General features: G+C 37.4%; 1 protein-coding gene across 1 annotated transcript in view; it reads left to right on the top strand.

Annotated features, from left to right (window-relative positions):
* LOC131991437 (beta/gamma crystallin domain-containing protein 1-like) overlaps nucleotides 1-20,000 on the top strand; it is a 70,335-nt gene that overhangs the window by 7,645 nt on the left and 42,690 nt on the right. The window contains exons 4-10 of the mRNA XM_059356894.1: nucleotides 259-1,335; nucleotides 4,684-4,839; nucleotides 6,183-6,221; nucleotides 9,606-9,724; nucleotides 12,209-12,359; nucleotides 13,551-13,690; nucleotides 19,239-19,365. Coding sequence (XP_059212877.1) covers nucleotides 259-1,335; nucleotides 4,684-4,839; nucleotides 6,183-6,221; nucleotides 9,606-9,724; nucleotides 12,209-12,359; nucleotides 13,551-13,690; nucleotides 19,239-19,365 — 1,809 coding nt within the window. The remainder of the gene's footprint in view (nucleotides 1-258; nucleotides 1,336-4,683; nucleotides 4,840-6,182; nucleotides 6,222-9,605; nucleotides 9,725-12,208; nucleotides 12,360-13,550; nucleotides 13,691-19,238; nucleotides 19,366-20,000) is intronic.

Raw genomic sequence — 20,000 nt, 5'->3', positions numbered from 1 at the left:
AGCGCAGCTTCTAGCCCCGCAGTTAGCGCAGCTACTAGCCCTGCAGTTAGCGCAGCTACTAGCCCCGCAGTTAGCGCAGCTACTAGCCCTGCAGTTAGCGCAGCTTCTAGCTCCGCAGTTAGCACAGCTTCTAGCTCCACAGTTAGCTCTGCAGCTAGTGCAGCTTCTAGCCCCGCAGTTAGCGCAGCTTCTAGCTCTGCAGTTAGCGCAGCTTCTAGCTCCACAGTTAGCGCAGCTTCTAGCTCTGCAGTTAGTGTGGTAGAGAAAAAAGCTGAGAAAACACCAGTGAAAAAACCTGTTGCTAATGGCGACATCTCACATCTCACAACAGTTAAAAAGGAACCGGTCGATAAGCCGAGTCAGTCTCCAAAAGCAACCACTTCCCCACAGGCTAACAAGCTGATCTCAGGCTCAACCCAGCGTGCACCTATGAAGAAGCTGCCTTTTCCAAGGGGACTAAGCAAAGATGATTCCATGACGGGGCAAGATGCCCCCTCTAGCTGGCTGGATGTGGACTTTCCCAAACGGAGGCTCAAAGTCTCCGAACCCAAACTGAGCTACTCCGGAAGCGAGAGCAATCTCCTGGACACGGCCGACGACCTGGACGACGATGATTTCGTTGAGAAAATCAAAAAGCTTTGCGCCCCGTTCTCCCTCCCGCCGCGTAAACACAACCACATCCGTCCCCCTCAGCCGCCATTCGCCATGCCCGCCATCAGGGAGGACCGCTTCGAGAAGCAGTTCGACCCAGATGAGTTTAAATTCGGCTTGAGGAAGAAGAGTAAGTTCTCTGTAGATACAGGTCCCAGCCTCTTACTCCACAACAAGGAGGCTAAACCTGCCCTGAAGCCAGCCAGGGCCAGTCTGGCGGACAGGAGCTTGCTGCTCAGCAGCCTGGACACCCACTCCCGGCTCCGAGACCGGACCCCCGACCGAGAGGAGGACGGTGTAAAGGAGGAGAAAGACGAGCAGGTGAAGGTGAAGTCTCGCCTGGAGGGGAGCTGCGTCCTCAGCAGCCTCAGCTCCTCCATCCTCAGAGGGAAAAGGAATGGATTCCAGGCGGAGGGCACCAGCTCTGGGGATGTGTCACCAAGCGAAAGCCCCCAGCTAAGCCCCCCGCCGCCCAGCCCGACCACCACAGCTCCACTCAGAGACACACAGGCCCTCAGCAACAGAGAGGAAGCCCAGGCTGCCCAGGCTGCGGTCGGTGACTCAGGCCCTCCACTTCCCTCCTTTAACGACTTCAAGCTGCCGGACTATTTAGAGAAGTACCTCCCCCGAGAGCCAGCGAAGCCAGCGCAGAGCACACAAGGACAGGAGCGAGTCAAAACAGAGGTTAGTTTCTCTCTACTTTCACCAACTAATCACCAACAATGTGAATGTTAACCCATAAGAACCCACAGTGACACCCATGTAACAAACACTTTAAATATTCTAGGACAGAGGTCTCAAACTCAAATTACCTGGGTGCCACTGGAGGCAGTATCAAAATGACCAAAAAAATCCAAATTACTTAAAAAAGACAGCAAAAAAGACAGACAAAATGACTTAAAAAGACACAAAATGACCAAAAAAGACACAAAATTACTAAAAAAGAGACACAAAATGACCAAAAAATACACAAAATGACTGAAAAAACACTAAATTATTTAAAAAAGACACAAAATGACCAAAAAACGACACAAAATGACAAAAAAAAACCCACTAAATTACTTAAAAAAGACACATAAAAGACACAAAATTACTAAAAAAAATGACCAAAAAAAAAACAACCACATCATAAATATGTTCTGCGTGGTTCACTTGGTCTGTGATATATCCCCCATAACTTTCCTTTACGGATAACTGGGTCTGGGTTCTTATGGGTTAAAGAAGTTCTCATGAACACAGATTCCACATACTCTACATCTTTCTAGCACAATTAAGCAAAGTCAAATCAACAATCAGAGTGTATTTCTCATTTAATGAAAGCCCTTTATTTTAAAGGGGACAAATTACGCTTCATACTTGTACTTTGGAGTTTCTACTAGAACATGTTTATATGCTTTCATTTTCAAAAACATTTTTCTTCCTCATACTGCCCATAACTGCCCCGCCTCTATCTATCCACCCTCCGTCTGAAACAGTCCATTGTAGTGCCTGTCTCTTTAAGAAAAGTCTGCTCCGATTGGTCAGCATTTCTGAATCTGTGCTCTCTTTTTCTCTATACCGTCTGTCATTGCAGCTGTAAAAAACGACTAAAAGTAACAGTAAAAACAACAAAAAACACCAATAACAGCTTTAAAGCCAACATCTACTCAATAAAACATGTTGGTAACACTTTACAATAACCATCTAAGTGATGTTTATAGATGGTTTATAAACCAGTTATTATTAACCATTTACAAAATTCTATTCATATTTAATCTTTAAATGTTTTCAACCAATTTCTTAAAGGTATATGAATCACTTCAAAATCATTAACATACTTAATATGGTGTTAAAAATGTTAAAATGAGTAACTGAAACTATATAATAAACGATAAATTATAATTTAATTGTTTGTTAATGGTAAAGTAACTATAAACTTATATTTAAATACCATCTATTTGTCATTTATAAATGATTTAGTTAGTTAAACATTAATAAATTACCTATTTACCATTCTAAATGGCCTATATGCGGTTTATAAATGATGATTAAACATTAATAAACTAATCTGTTTACCATTTATAAATGATGTTTATTGTAAAGTGTTACCGTAAAAAAAACAAAAAAACACCAATAACAGCTTTAAAGCCAGCATCTACTCAGTAAAACATGTTCCAGCAGGAATGTGACCCAAAATTGAAACAACTGAAACCAAGATAACAGGTTTGCCTTGGTTAGCATATAGCTACATATAGGGGTTGTTGTGTAGATACTGCAGTAAAATGCCTGGAGCAGATATACAGAAATCCATAACAAGCTAAAAACATTGTTGGAAAAATGAAAAACTCAGATTTCCAACCAGTTTTATGCTCTCAGGGATCACTCTTCTATCATATTTAAGCTTTATTTGAGTCTTGGTCACATTTAACATGGCATTGTAACATTGTAAAAATGAAAGAAACAAGGAAAAACATAATAGGTAATTATGACAACCACTAATTTCATTGTGTTTAGATGACAACCCGCTTAAATACTAATCAGTATGTATTGTACTGGTTTTTGCTTGTTTGTTTTTGGTTTTCAAATTATAATTATTATTATTATAATTTATTTGTATTTATTTATTTGGTAACACTTTAGATTAGGGAACACATATTCAACATTAATTAGTTGCTTATTAGCATGCAAATAAGTAACATATTGGCTCTTAATTTGTCATTATTAAGTAGTTATTAATGCCTTATTCTGCATGACCAATATGTTACTTATTTTCATGCTAATAAGCAACTAATTAATGTTGAATATGTCAAAGTTAAAAGTCAAAAGGTCACTTTATTGTCAGTTCTGCTACACATGTACACATACAGAGAACTGAAATTACTTTTCTCTCAGAACCCTAGTTTAAAACAAATATACACATACACAAGCTATATAAAGAATAACAGTAAAATAAGCTAAAAAAATATGCAGACTAAACATATAAAAGGCAAAATATACAGACTGAATAGTGCAAATGGTTGTAAAGTATCTTAGTTGGGGTTTTTTTCAAGAAAAAAAAAAAAAAAATGTGTTCCCTAATCTAAAGTGTTTCCATTTTTGTTTACTTTATGTCTGTGTTTTATTGTGAAAAAGCTTAATAAACAAAGTTAAAAAAAATAATAAAAGAAAAACATAATAGGTCCCCTTGAACATGTCAAGTCAAGTCAAGTCAAAGTTTATTTATAGAGCACATTTAAAAAACAACCTCAGTTGACCAAAGTGCTGTACAGTTATTAAAATAGAATACCTCATACACAAATAGGTATAAATAAAAACAATGAAAACAATAAAATACTAAAAACAGTAAAACAATAAAATAAAATAGAATAAAATAGTAATAAGAGCTCAATCCAATACAGAGTTAGAGATTAAAAAAAAAGACAAATAAAAGGGTAAAAAAGTAAAAAAAAATAAAATAAAATAAAAAACTCTATGGAGTCTTGGGCTATTTTGTCCACTTTTTATTTCTTTTCATGTCTTTGTAAGTCATTTTGTGTCTTTTTTTGGTCATTTTGTGTCATTTTTAAGTCATTTTGTGTCTTTTGGTGTCTTTTTTACTCATTTTGTGTCTTTTTTTAAGTCATTTTGTGTCTTTTGGTGTCTTTTTTTGTCATTTTGTGTCTTTTTTTGGTCATTTTGTGTCTTTTTTAAGTCAATTTGTGTCTTTTGGTGTCTATTTTTGTCATTTTGTGTCTTTTTTTGGTCATTTTGTGTCTTTTGGTGTCTTTTTAAGTCATTTTGTGTCTTTTGGTGTCTATTTTTGTCATTTTGTGTCTTTTTTTGGTCATTTTGTGTCTTTTTTAAGTCATTTTGTGTCTTTTGGTGTCTTTTTTTTGTCATTTTGTGTCTTTTTTTTGTCATTTTGTGTCTTTTTTTAGTCCTTTAGTCCAACATAAAATGTGAAATGAGTACACTGAGACATTAAACTGCATCATTTTCAATTAAATTCTGCAAAAGTTGGTGTGTTCTAAAACTTTTGACCAGTACATGTCTGGTTTTCTGTTTATGCATCAGGTTATTGGTAAAATGACGACCCCAGCGTCTGCAGGTGAAGCAGACCTGGCTGTGAAAGCAGCACCTTTGCCTCCACGTTTCCCTGAGATCCCACAGCCTGAACTCCCGGAGCTGAAGCCGCCTGCGGCTCAGCCTCAGAGCACGCTTAGGCATAAAGTAAGTGTGAAGCATGCATATTATTAAAGGATGACTCTAGTTTCATACTTCTAAATTAAAGCTGCATATCTCTTTGATGTATATGAGCTCCGGCTACTTGCTGGGAGGTGAGCTAGAAAATATTTATATCCGTTATTAGCCCTTAGAGCTGCACAACTAACGTTTTTATGGAAATATCCACCTGATTTTAAAACTTATTTGCATTCCGGTATCTTTATTAGTTGGGAAGCTTCTGAATTTTAAAAAACAGTGCATATTTTCTCTCTCACCTAAAACAATTTAGTGCTGCAGCTACACTGCAAAAAAAGAAAAGTTGGGTGAACTCAAAATTTCAAGGCAACAAACTTCGATAAAATTTTAAGTTGGACAATTAAACTAAATATTTTAAGTTTTGTTTTTGAGTTTGCTCAACTCTGAATTCAGATTTTTGTCAACTCAACTGTAAGTTGTACTAACTAACAATTTTATATTGTAATAACTTTTAATCCTTACTTCTGCTAACTTCTGCAATGTGCTGAACTGGCACGATTATAACGCCGCTATGAAAAGTCAGCTAATGTTGCTACCACAATTTTGAGTTAGCATTGATACGCTAATGGCTACTCTTGTAGCTGTAACAAGTAGCGCCGCTAGCATCAGTTAGCCGCTAGTCATTCATTCACACATCATGGCAAATCTCCATTAACTTTACATGAAAATGTTATATTTTTACAGCAAAACAGTGCGTTTCCTACAGTTCATGACAGTAAAAGTAAAAATTGTGCTATTCCTTGATTTACGGTAATTAAAAGTGCCTACTACGGTGATACACAATTTTTAATTTTACGCCCCATTCCTGATGCAATTTGACAGTGTTTTACTGTAATTCCTACAAACATTTTTTACAGTGCATATTTAAATAACTTGTTTGGTCAGACCAGCAGTCCAAAACTCAAAGTAACTGAGTAAACTATCAAAGGAGATACGAGCAAATATTAACATTTGTGCAGTGATTGTTGGCATTTTGTCTTTGTCTGACTGACTTGATGTTACAAGCTCTGTTTGCTGAAGTTCTTCTCTGCCATTTGTAGCTGCCAAACGCACAATTTGCATATTTGCAAGCTGTATTAAGCAACTCATTCCCCTGCTAGCTATGCCAGGCAGTGTGGAGCTTGAATACAAATCAAAACAGTCTCCTCAGACCCCACTGTGTCCCCTGAAGTAAAGTAAAAGGTCAGGATTTTCAACAGGCACAGTACTGCTGCACAAACAAATGCAGATTAGCTTTCTCTAGCATTTTTATGGGATGTTTGCACTGGTCGTCCGTCTTTGTCGCAATGAAAATGATGTGTTTTGCATTCCAGATAAGGACTGCCAAGGGATTTCACAAGCGCCCTGGAAAGGTACAGTAGGCACAACTCTGCCCACACAATAGAGACAGGAATCTGGACAGACAAGCCTCTGTTCTGTGAAAACATCTGCTTTTCATATGGTGTTCTTGGGGGTAAACAAAGTATTGAAAAAAACAGTCGAGTGCAAATGCTCAGCTGGATGTGATTACAATCATGCAATTCAGTGCTGCCAACTCGGTGCAGAACTTGTGGGTCTGCATTATTGTAGAACATAATTTATTGCTGGTGCACTGCGCACTGCAAAAAGTTTTTCCTTTAAAAACACAAAAAAACTATAAATCTGAGGGAAATGATCTTGCTTGTTAAATTGTTAAATCTAGAAATAAGCATGTTGTATGTTTAAAATATGAATTTAACTCTTAAAACAAGAATTTAAACTTCTAAATCTAAAGTTTTTTTTTATTTTTTATTTGTTTATTTATTTTTTATTTTTTTTATAATTATTTTTATTAATGAAGAAACAAAGAAAAGAACAGTGGATTACTTATTAGGAGCCACAATATGAAAACAAAACACTAAAACACAATTCTAGACAACAAAAACTCAGAAACATATTTACAAATTAGACAATGTACACACAAATAACATACAAAGAATAATATAAAGGATAACCACAACAACAAAAAATGAAAACAATGATACACCAGTACAAAGCCACACGGCGAAAAACAGACAGACGACCAAAAAAAAGAAAAATATATTTTTTTTTTTTTATCTTGGTAAGAAACAAATAATTTGCAGTGCACTCTGCTCGGGCCAGTGCATCGCTGCTTGCAGCTTTTTTTTTTAAACTAATTTCTTATTTTAAGTGTTCAACATGCTTATTTCTAGGTTTAATAATCTTAATTTAAGAAATCTTGTCAAGTGTCTGTCTGTCAATCTGTCCACGCAACAACAAACAAATGACCAAAAAAAGACACAAAATTACAAAAGAAAAAGATCCAAAATGGCAGAAAAAAACTAAACTACTTAAAAAAGACACAAAATGACTAAAGACAAAAAAAATTGCTAAAAAAAGACACAAAATTACAAAAAAAAGTTCCAAAATGACAGAAAAAACACTAAATTACTTTAAAAAGACACAAAATGACCAAAGAAGACACAAAATGACAAGATTTCTTAAATTCAGATTATTAAATCTAGAAATAAGCATGTTGTACACTTAAAATAAGAAATGAACTCTTAAAACAAGATAGATTATCAACACTTCTAAATCTAAAGTTTTTTTTATCTTGGTAAGAAACAAATAATATGCAGTTCATCACTGCTTGCAGCTTTAATTCATCTTGTTTTAAGAGTTAATTTCTTATTTTAAGAGTTCAACATGCTTATTTCTAGATTTAATAATCTTAATTAAGAAATCTTGTCAAGGTAAATTATCTGTCCATGCAGCAAGATCATTTCCCTCAGATTTAGTGTTTTTATCTTGCTTTTCTTTGCTTTTAGACAACACTTTTTCTGCAGTGAGAAGGAGAGATGTTCCCCTGGTGTTTGGCATTTTTAGTTTCTTACCAGCATGTTGCTTTAATTCTCCATACCTCCAGCTCCGGCTGTGCAGGGGATCCTCTGTCCTGACTGAAAAACAGCATGAAAAGATTTTTAGACTGTGATGAAAGCTTTTAGCAATAAACTAAAACAGCATTATTGACTATAGCAGCCAGTTTTCTAGTTTATTATTCACAAACTTCAATATTCTGCTGGCCCATGAACTAAAATACCCCTTTTATATTAAAGTGCTGCATTACATTAATAGTACAGCCTGCTGGTTCAACTAATGATGATGACGTTCATGCTTCTTGCTTCAGATAATGACAAATATGTTTTTTTTTTACCGTAGGCATAAAAGAGAAACCAAGTCATGCAATTAGGTCTTACTCAGCGATGTGAATCACGATTTAATGGAATGGACTAAACATGCTATATTTTTTTTTGTCCCTGTTTCACACAGTACATCAGATAAATCTTTGTTCTTAATATACTGGATGTAGCACCCCCATATTTTCTGAAATATTTCTTGTTTATCTTTTAGAGTATATGTAATTTTTTCTACGTTTCTTTGAACCAATGCGTAATACTTGGTTTGCCAATATTTTTCCACGTTAATAGTTTTTTTTATCTTGGTAAGAAACAAATAATTGTCAGTGCACTCTGCTCCAGTGCATCGCATCGCACAGCTTTTTTTTTAAACTAATTTCTTATTTTAAGCGTTCAACATGCTTATTTCTAGTTTTAATAATCTTCATTTAAGAAATCTTGTCAAGTGAAATTATCTGTCCATGCAACAACAAACAAATGACCAAAAAAAGACACAAAATTACAAAAGAAAAAGATCCAAAATGACAGAAAAAAACTAAACTACTTAAAAAAGACACAAAATGACTAAAGACAAAAAAATTGCTAAAAAAAGACACAAAATGACAAGATTTCTAAAATTCAGATTATTAAATCTAAAAATAAGCAAAATAAGTTAGAGCTATCACTCTCTTTGCTTGTAGTATTCCCATATTTATGAAAATTTTTTCAGAGCCATTTATGTTATGTCCTACAGGATATAAGCCCAGTAGGAAAAATGTGGGTTCCCTCACCAGTCTAATTGATAAAATCTCCTGTATTATTACTCTAACCTCTTCCCAAAACTCCTTTATTTTTGGACATGACCATATACAGTGGAACAATGTGCCCTTATCTTCTCCACATCTATTACAGAGGTCAGGAATCTGCATATTAAATTTGTTAAGTTTTTCTGGTGTAATGTACACTCTCATTAGCCCAGCTATTCTCAACCTTGGGGTCGGGACCCCAATTGGGGTCGCGAGATGATTTCTGGGGGTCGCCAAATCATTTTGGAAGTCAGCCACTAGTCTTTTTGGTCACCTAATGTCTTTTTTTGGTCATTTTGTGAGTTTTTTGGTCATTTTATGTCTTTTTTTGATCATTTTGTGGTCAATTTGTGTCTTTTTTGGTCATTTTGTTTCTTTTTTTTGACATTTTGTGTCTTTTTTTGTCATTTTGTGTCTTTTTTGGTCATTTTGTGTCTTTTTTGGTCATTTTGTTTCTTTTTTGGGTGATCTGAACTGTGCGTGTGAGATTGTGTTCAGTGAGCGGGGGTCACGGACAACATGCATGTTAAATTGGGGGTCGCGACTCAAAAAGGTTGAGAACTACTGCATTAGCCAATTAAATTGCAGCATTTTTAGACGTGTGTTACCCGTCTGTGGCTAACTTACACGCTTTACTCCATTGTTCCATTGTCAATTCCTCCTGCAGGTCAGATCTCCATGCATTAAGCTTAGCAGCAGAGGAATCTAAACATGCTATTTAATATTTCTCTTAGTGTGTTTATATTCTGACACTGTCTCTTATTTCTGCACACAGATGGTGTTGTTTGAGAAAGCTCCGTTCAGCGGCCAGGCACATGAGATTTACCGGGACGTAGCAGATGCTACTTCTCTGCAGCTCTCGCCTCTCATATCGGTGAAGGTTGTTAGAGGATGGTAAGTACATGCCGCTACTTCCAACTGGAACTTTGAGAAAAAAGAAAATGTGCACTGAAGTGTAGTTCTAATTAGTGTCAAGTGGTTCTGGGAAGCCAGCGCGGCCTGTTCAGCCCCTGGATGTGTCATTAGTTTAATAAAGCATCAGCAGTGAGAGTTTCCTACTTGATAACTGTGATTATGTTTCCACTCTCACTTTCTCCTTGAAAGTTGTGTTCTTGTAAACAAACTGATTAGATTCAGTGTTACTCACCAGGGCAAATTATGTGTATCCTTGAGGCCTGCATGGCCAAAGTGCTGAATGCATTTCCTTCCCTGTAAAACTGCTTGCAGACTTCTTCTATTTCTGTTGGCAAGGCAAGCTTATTTGTATAGCACAATTCAACAGAAGGTGATTCAAAGTGCTTTACGTAAACGTTAAAAACAGCAAGACACAGTTGAAAACAGTAAAAAAAAAACAGTCAATTAAAACAGGGAAATGGAAATAAAAATACAAATAAGATAAAATAAGATACAGCAGGATAAGAAAATAGATACAATAATAAAAAGCACAAGTCAAACATTGCATAGTTAAAAAGTAAGGGCAGATATAAAAAATATTTCCTGCCACATGCCATCACACTGTACAATAATAAATAGTCTGGTTCATTACATACCGTCGTTATGCACTTTGTGTTTTTTATGCACACTGTTCATTGCACCTTATTGTTTCATAGCACCAACATTTTTATACTGCATATTCATATTTATTCTGCACTGGAATTCTACTCCTTAATACATACTCCTTCTTTAGACACTTTATTTTTACATTACATTTATTGTATTTTTATTGTATTTTTATATTTTACTGCTTGAAGTATGCCTAGGTTGTTCTTTTTATTTAATTGTGTTGTTATTGTCTCTGCTGCTACACTGTAATTTCCCAGCTTGGGATAAATAAAGTCTATCTATCTAGAGTAGAGCAGATAAGTGTTAAAGTTAAGAGTACGCTACAGTAAACAATAGTGTTTTTAGCCCTGATTTAAAGGAGCTGACCTCACATCTACAGGTAGTTTGTTCCACAGGTGAGGAGCAGAATAACTAAAAACTGCCTCACCTCGCTTAGTTCTTGTTGGTGCATTGCTGCATTTCTGGGCGTGTTGCTGCCACCTGTAGATCAGTGGAATCGTGTGAAACCATTGGCAGGAATGTGTGTATTGCATGCAATGGTTGTGTGTGTGCATGTGCACAACTGGGAACTGGGAATTTGCTCTGTAATACAGGTAGTGGTCATAAACTCCAAAGGGTACCATTAACATTCAAGCTAGACCTGCACATTGCTCTTAAAAATAACAAAAGGGGTAGTTCTCATATATTTGAATACCTTTTGCAGCAAACAATGTACTCATACGAACTATGATAATCATTTTATTGGGGTTTTCCAGATATAGCAAACATTATAGGGCTGTTTCCACTACTGAAAATACCCGGAATGAGGCGGGTCTCACTCACCAAAACGCCTCTAATTTGAATACGAGCCGTCTTGAGCTGGCTTTTGTCGGGACTTTTTCAGTCCCTGTAGAAGAGCAGGGTCTTTTTTCTTCCCTGAAAACAGCCTGGTTACTGATTGGATAGATCACTAAGCAGGATGTGACGTAGTACTCTACACGACAACAAAACACGCCATTTCTAAAAGCCGGTGAAGCGGTGTTCCCAACTTAGCATCTTTATTGCTAAATTTGGCGACTTTTCAGAAGAGCCGCCGTTAGCTACAGTTAGCTCTGTAGCAGTACAGTGTGTATGTGCTAACAGGCTAACAGTTAGCTCTGTAGCAGTACAGTGTGTATGTGCTGCTGCTGCAGGAGGTGTTCACTTAGAGATCTCTGTTTGTTTACAACAAGCACCAGACACTCTGTGCACAGTATATATATATATATATATATATATATATATATATATATATATACTGTGATAATTCCTCTTCTCACATTCCCTCCTGTAAATCTAGCCTCAAGCTTTCAGGTTCACGTGTCTTGTCTCCACAAGTCTTATTGAGCAGCGATAATTGTCACTTTGTCCTTATAATTATGTGGTCACTGGTTTATGACTGACTGGTTCTGTCCAAAAGTAACAAAATCCTCCTATATATATACCAGCACGTCTAAAGATCACAAATGAACAATTATCTCATCTCACTTGTTGAGTCATCACAGAAACCACAGTGAAAACATGGACCGTGGTGTCATGTGATGGGCTGAGACCTCAGGAAATGACGCTTCCTGGCTAAGAGTTTACATTTTTGTACTTCCATCAAACAAACAATAACATTAATGTGTGAGCTTAAGAAGCAGCTTCACATTATTTAACTTTTGGAAAGAAAGCCAAATTGCATATTTCCAAACTTTTAAACCACATGCATTCATTCATGCTGCTCCTTTCTCTTTTTTTCCAGCATATAATTATCTGTCTCTGGCTATATAATTACACTTTTTGTTTTCACTTCAGCTGGCTGTTGTACGAGAAGCCTGACTTCCAGGGACGCACCATCGCCCTGGAGGAGGGCGGGATGGAGTTGGCCAATGTGTGGGCGGAGCCAGGGCCGGAGACAGACAACAACCCGCCGATGCAGATCGGCTCGATTCGTCTTGCTGTCGGGGTGAGCGCACCAGATAAATACTTCCACCTCATTTTGTCTTCACTGTGTTAAATATCTACATCATCTTCGCTAGGGGTGCACCGATCGATCAGCCAGCTGATTTCCTTAATTTTGCGGGATCGGTGATCGGCCGATTCCTTTACGTCAAACCGATCTTATCTACCTAGATAATAGGCCGGAGGCCGGCTCGTAAAGAAGAGCCGCTGTTAGCGGCAGTTAGCTAACAGTTAGCTCTGTCACAGTACAGTGTGTATGTGCTAACAGGCTAACAGTTAGCTCTGTCGCAGTACAGTGTGTATGTGCTAACAGGCTAACAATTAGCTCTGTCGCAGTACAGTGTGTATGTGCTAACAGGCTAACAGTTAGCTCTGTCGCAGTACAGTGTGTATGTGCTAACAGGCTAACAGTTAGCTCTGTAGCAGTACAGTGTGTATGTGCTAACAGGCTAACAGTTAGCTCTGTCGCAGTACAGTGTGTATGTGCTGCTGCGCAGGTGTTCACTTAGCGATCTTTTTGTTTGTCGTTTGTCCCGCCCATAGACTGCCGTGGAAAACCCTCTCCTCCGTTTGTTTCTTCTTCTACAGTTTGTTTCTTCTTCTACAGTTTGGCATCTAGTCTGCCACACTGTATCATCAAATGTTACGCTGCCCCCGTGTGGAAGGCACCAGTAATACAACTTTTTTTTCTTCCAGATATGATGAACTATTCGATTTTTTATGATTTAATGAATTCAAATATTCGAAAATCGATGCCCTCCCTAGTTGTCTTTATGTTGTACAGAACAAAAACCACTTTATTTATTTATGGTTGCAGTTTTTTGTTTAGTTTGTCCTGTAAATTGTTGCTATTTACTTTAAGTTCAATATTTTATTAACTACCTCAGACATTGTGATTTCCTTTATTTGTTAAAGAAAAATACTGCTTTGTTATTGTTTTTTCAATATAATAAGATTCAAACATTGAAGGTGTATGCTGTGAGTTATAAAAAAATCGGTATCGGCCAAAATCGGAATCGGTGCGCCCCTAATCTTCGCCCCACATGGCCCTCACACACAGAGCTAATACTGGATATTGCTTTATTGATATCCAGTCCAGACTCTGTAAGAACAGAATCCTTAGTTTAGATTTTACGCTGTAAATCTAAGGACAAGTGTGTTTCTAATTGCTGCTCTTGTTTCCTCCTCTCTATAGGATTACAGCCTCCCACATATTGATCTGTTTACTGAACCGGAGGGCCACGGCAGAGTAACACCTTACCACGACGACACAATAGAGACGGGCTCGTTCGGCATCCCACTGAGCACCGCTTCCATCCGAGTGCACTCGGGGGTGTAAGTGTGCTTGTTTCCACTCCGATCTTTGCATTGACCTCCTGCTAAAGCCTGTGTGACAGTATCGAACCAGCAGACAGAATCAAATCATTAGCAAGACACATGGCCTGCTTCTTGAGAGTGATCACAGAGGCAGAAAGGTAGTTATCTGGAGATTAGATTTTTATTTGAAATGCGATACATTTAGCGGCTAAAGAACGAGGAGCTACTGTCATTGCTTTGTCGCTGCGAGGCGTAAAGTGCTGCTAATGAGAAACCCTGGAGTTTTGCACTGATTTTGCTATTGGTAACGACAGGCAGAGTAGACTTTAGAAATGTTGCCTGCTGTGCGCGACATACAGCTGTCTTTTTAATGGGATGTTCCCAGTGTTTGGCTTTGACAAATAGCTGAGAGATAATAATCATTACGGCGTGCCACAGTGTTTATCTTTGTCTTTGGTTTGACTCTTACTCGTTCGCCTCTTCAGGAATGTCTGTCCTGCTGTTGCATGTTAGAGAATAGGGAGAGTGGGTGTGGGGGCACTTGGAAACAAGTGTGGAGAGGTGGAGACTAGATGGAGAGAGACAGACAAAGGTGTGGAGAGAATGTGGTAAAGGAAAGAATGTTTTTTTCGTTGAGAGAGCAGGCGGCATTCTGGGACATATTGTGCCCTGCCCCTGACGAAGCTAATGGCGGTAAAAGTTTTTCACACAGCTATTTTTGTCAATTTACCTTGGCACCATTGGCAGAAACCAAGCAGCAACACACAAGGCTGAAAAATAAAAAAGTGCAAAAACTGCAGTTCCTCCAACGGCCACTTGAGGCTGGAATCACAAATTAATAAAGTAAAGTAAAATTTGCACTAAGTTGTATATTCTCCACTTAATTTGCACTAAGTTGTATATAGTATATTATTATTATTATTTTTGTATATTTTGTATATTGTTAAATGTCTTTTCTTAGATTGTTTTTTATCTTATCTTAATATTGGGTGATTTTCTGCGGCTGTAACAAAGAAATTTCCCCGCTGTGGGATAAATAAAGTCAAATCTAATCTAATCTAATCTAAATCCCCACAGACCCCCGTATTAAAATTACTGAAGAGGATTAGGGCCAGGTACACTGTTAAAAATCTTTGCAGAAATAACAGTAAAACACTGTCAAATACATCAGAAATAGGGCGTAAAATAAAAAATTGTATATCACCATATTAGACACTTTTAATTAATCAAAATCAAAAAATAGCACAAAACTTTTACTTTTTTCTGCCATAAGGTGGAAGAAACACACAGTTTTGCTGTAAAAACATAACATTTTCATGCAAAATTTATGGAGAAATACCATGATGTGTGAATGAATGACACAATTACCCTAAAAATAACAGGAATACTCAGTCTAAATTACAGTTTTTGCTGATATTTACATTTAAATTTAGAATAGAAAATCCACTCACTCTCATTTTTACGGTGAAGTTCTGGCAACCACAGCTGCCGGTATTTTACCGTAAATTAAACAGATTTTTTTTACAGTGTAGGAGAAAAAAATCAATCATTAAGAAGTAAAAAGTCGAAATACAATGTTGAGAAAATACGTATAAATCCATCCATTATCGTTCGCTTATCTGGGGCCGGGTCGCGGGGGCAGCAGGTTAAGCACGGCATTCCAGGTGCCCCTCTTGTCTAAAAGAAACACTTAAATTACATAAAAGCAGATTTCCCCCCAAAAAATAGTTATGGTAGCTACTACCAAGAATATCTCATTAATGTGTAGGGTTTTTTTAATACTACTACACCTTTAAATATTGTGGTTATTGATCATGTTATCATTTATGAAAATCAGGTTGTAGTCCAACCGACAACAAAAAGTTTACTTTCTTCTCAACAACTCAACTTTATTCTCGTCATTGTCATTTTTACTTTTTTCTCGAACTGCATAATGAAAAAAAATCCTCTTCTGTATAAAATGCCCAACTTTACAGCAGATTCAAAAATATTTACAACCTGATGCAAAAAACAGTTTTGGTCTGTACAGCTAATATCAGTAATATTTCATGTCATGTGTAATTCAGGGCACGGCCAGCTTGAGTGGCAGGTGGGTGCTATGCCAGGTGACTCATTATTTATTTAATGGAAATGGGTGTGCAATGAACATCCTGTTAATGCATTTACGCAATAACACTGCCTTTAATTAACAGCAGTGTTTCATCAGAACTCTATCACACATTTAGGCAAATTAAATAAAAAGCCATTAAATGGAATACATTACATAGAAAAGTACTATAAGAAATCATGGTTTGAAAAGAATATAAATGGGACATCATTACCATAATTATTATGATGTTTGATGAGCCCAAGATGGTCTCATTTTCATAATAATTTAACACATTTTTTTAGGACGATATATATTTTCCCAGAAACTATCACGATAAACGATTGTTTCAATTACAATTTTTAAACCTCAAGAGTATTAAACATTGGAATTGAAATGTCAAAAAGAAATATTAAAACATCCTAGACAAATAAAACATAAATTAACTACCATCAAAACAAATAAAATAGACTCTCGGGCTCTGTTAACAGAAATTGCACTGAAATAAATATTATATTATTATATATTATAAATAATATATAAATAGTTGTTTCGGATATTTTTTGGGTAATTCTTACTGCCTGTCAAACATTTGCAGTATTACTCAAATAAGCACAAAAAGTATGCGTTATAATGCTTCCACTGTAAGAGTGGCGTGGCTCCTTTAAGAGGTGGGGCAGTCAGTGCTAACAGGCTAACAGTTAGCTCTGTACCAGTACAGTGTGTATGTGCTAACAGGCTAACAGTTAGCTCTGTAGCAGTACAGTGTTTATGTGCTACAACAAGCACCGGACACTTTGTGCACAGTTAGCGACGCCGTTTTAATTTACGATCAGCGGCGGATACCATGTGTACAGTTAGCATGCTGGTTTGTTTACAATAAGTGGCGGATGCTGTACACAGTTAGCGACAGGGGCCTCAGTCGTTGTTCTGCTGCTGAGCTGATCAGTGAAATCCAAAATGTTTACCCACCACATTGGCTTTAGCACCAATTTCTTTTATTCCACCAAACTTTCTGGAGTTGTGAAGCCGTCGGGAAACTTCGAGTAACACACTCACTGTGCTTCAGCTGGCTAGCATCCACTGTGTGTGTGTGTGTGTGTGTGTGTGTGTGTGTGTGTGTGTGTGTGTGTGTGTGTGTGTGTGTGTGAGTGTGTGTGAGCTGCTCCTCCCACAGAGAGCAGGTTGACTAACAGGACAGGGACAGAAGCAGGTGACTCACAAAAATGTTGATGGCTATGTAAACAACAATTGTCGAGTCCACAAAATCTATCGCGTCCATTTTTATATATCGAAGGATAAGTGGATATATTGACTATGGTGACTAGGTAACACCACTGACACACACAAACTAGAACAAACATACCTTGATTTCATACCGTGCTTGCTTCACACCGTTTAGAACGAACATGTCTTTCAACCCATAAATTGCAGCAAAACGGTGCACGTCATTTTCAAATAAAACATGCCCTAAGCTTCCTGCAGGCTTGCCCCAGCTCACCCCAGCTCACCTCTTTGCCCGGTTTTGAAATAGCCTGAAGATAGGCAGAGTCAGGAACAGCCAAAGATGGCCATAACCGGAGCTCCCACTGTTCTCTGGAAACTACGTATCACCATATTTTTACAGTCTATTGTATAAAAGCTGACATTTCAAAGATTGTTCCTGCACCTCTCATCCTCTGCTACAAGTATATTCAGATCATGAAAACTTTCCAAAGCACTTTAAGACTTATTTTAAATTTAATTCTCAGATTCACTCTTATTCAACGCGTCAATCTTTAGATCTTCATCCTCCAAGATTTCTGACATGCAGAGGTCAATTTATTGTTCAATTTAGGGACTAAATTATGGAATAAATACCTTTTCCCATCTGGAAAAGGACTCCATCTCTGATAAATGCTTCAAAAGATGTCTGAAAGCTCATTTAACTGCTGTTTTGAAATTCTAGTTCACACACAAATATACTTTTTAACATGTTCATTTTTTGTTTTTAATTGTTTTTGTTATTGTCATTATAACTTGTTGATGTTATACATTTGTTTTTTCTATTATCAGTTTATTACTTTCTAATGAAATTTTAGGTGGAGGCTTTAAATAAATAAGCCCATCTGGGTTTTCTGCCTCTCCCTGCACTTTACAATATATGTTATCTTTGTCATTTTATGTCATTCTAACTGTGCAAATAAAATAAAACCTAAAACCAAGTAATTGTGCTTCAGCAGCTGCTAGCTCTGCAAGAAGTGGATGAACTGTTGGGCAGATGTAGTTTTGTTTAACAGATTTATTGTAACATACCCCTGGAGATCAGTTGAGTTCATTGCCTGAACTGACTCATTGGCTGCTCATATTATATATCTTTCAGCAGCAGCACTTCTCGGTATCACTTCCTCAGCACAGAATAAGAGGAATGAGCAGGGCTTCATTTTTCTGCCAGAGGCTCACATGTGGTGGTTGGTAAGAGGCATTGTGTGGAGCTACATAATAGATCAAAATGCCAGAGGTGGGGGCAAAGCGTCCACAAAGGCTGCCCACACTAAACATGAAGCGTAATAGAAAATGCTTTGAAGTGAAGCATGCCATTCCCAAGATATGTTGTTCTAAAACAAACAGCAATAGCTTGTTGCTGCTGGAGCTGGATGACTCATGTGAGAGATAAAGAAAAACATAAAATAATTAGAACACCACCCTGACCGAATAATACTTAACCCTCCTGTTGTCCTGGAAGAAGAGGGAAGGACGCAAAGGGAAGTAAAAAAGGATGGAGGAAAGAAGGAAGGAAAGAAAGAAGGATGGAGTAAGGAAAGAAGAGAGGAGGAAAGGGAGAAAGAATGGAAAGGAGAGAGAAAGGAAGGAGGATGGAGGAAAGTAAGGGGAGGAGGAGAAGAAAGGAAGGAAAAAATAAAGAAGGAAGGAGGGAGAAAAGGAGGGAGGCAGGAAGGAAAGAGGGCAGAAAGGAAGGAGGAAGGAAAGAAAGGAGGGAAGGAAAGGGGGGCGAGGGAAGGGAAGAAGGAAGGAGGATAGAGGAAGGGATGGAGGCGGGAGGGATGAAAGAAGGAAGGAAGGAAGGAAGGAGGAAAGGAGAGGAAATCAGGAGGAAGGAAAGAAGAGAGAAAGGAAAGGAGATAGCGGAAGGAGGAAAGAAAAGAAGGGAAGGAGGGAGGAAAGGAAGGAAAGAAAGAAAGGAGGGGCGAGGGAAGGAAATAAGGAAGGAGGATAGAGGAGGGAGGAAAGAAGGAATAGGAGGGTTAATGTACCGAGTAAAATAACTAATTGCTGCTGATTTCTATGTGGAAAAACAACCGTCTGCTAGCGTGCTCTTTTTTTTTTTTTTTACATCTTTCTGAAAGCAACAAGCCACAAAAGGTCATGACTGGCTTTGCTTTTAAAATGGCCACGAGGCATAGGCAGGCATGCTGTGCAGACACATATCTGGTCTAATGCTTCATTAAGATGCCATGTGGGTGTCCTTCTTCCCTGCAGGTGGCTGGTGTGCAGTGACCCCGGCTTCCAGGGTCTGGTAGCAGTGCTGGAGAAAGGAGAGTACCCTTTTCCTGAGACGTGGGGCTTTCCATCCCCCTTTGTTGGATCTCTGAGACCACTTAAAATGGTTTGTATTTCTGTGCACATCTACACTACTGGTCAAAAGTTTTAGAAGACAACTTTTCCAGAATTTAATTGGAAATGATGCAGTTTAATGTCTCAGTGTACTCTGAAATTTAAAATTTAAACATTTAAAATTCTTTATTGAGCATGATAGTGTTTTGAAAGTAAAAAAAAGATTCAAAATCACGTTTTATGTTGGACTAAAGGACTAAAAAAAGACACAAAATGACCAAAAAAAGACACAAAATGACTAAAAAAAGACACAAAATGACCCAAAAAAGACACCAAAAGACACAAAATGACTAAAAAAAGACACAAAATGACTAAAAAAAGACAGAAAATGACCAAAAAAAGACACAAAATGACTAAAAAAAAGACATCAAATGACTAAAAAAAGACACCAAAAGACACAAAATGACTAAAAAAAAGACACAAAATGACCAAAAAAAGACACAAAATGACTAAAAAAAGACACCAAAAGACACAAAATGACTAAAAAAAGACACAAAATAACCAAAAAAGACACAAAATGACTAAAAAAAGACACCAAAAGACACAAAATGACTAAAAAAAGACACAAAATAACCAAAATGACACAAAATGACTTACAAAGACATGAAAAAAATTCAATTCAGCTTA

The sequence above is a fragment of the Centropristis striata genome, chromosome 18, assembly GCF_030273125.1.
Source record: "Centropristis striata isolate RG_2023a ecotype Rhode Island chromosome 18, C.striata_1.0, whole genome shotgun sequence".
Taxonomy (NCBI): Eukaryota; Metazoa; Chordata; class Actinopteri; order Perciformes; family Serranidae; genus Centropristis; species Centropristis striata.
This window is presented reverse-complemented; position numbering and strand designations above follow the sequence as displayed.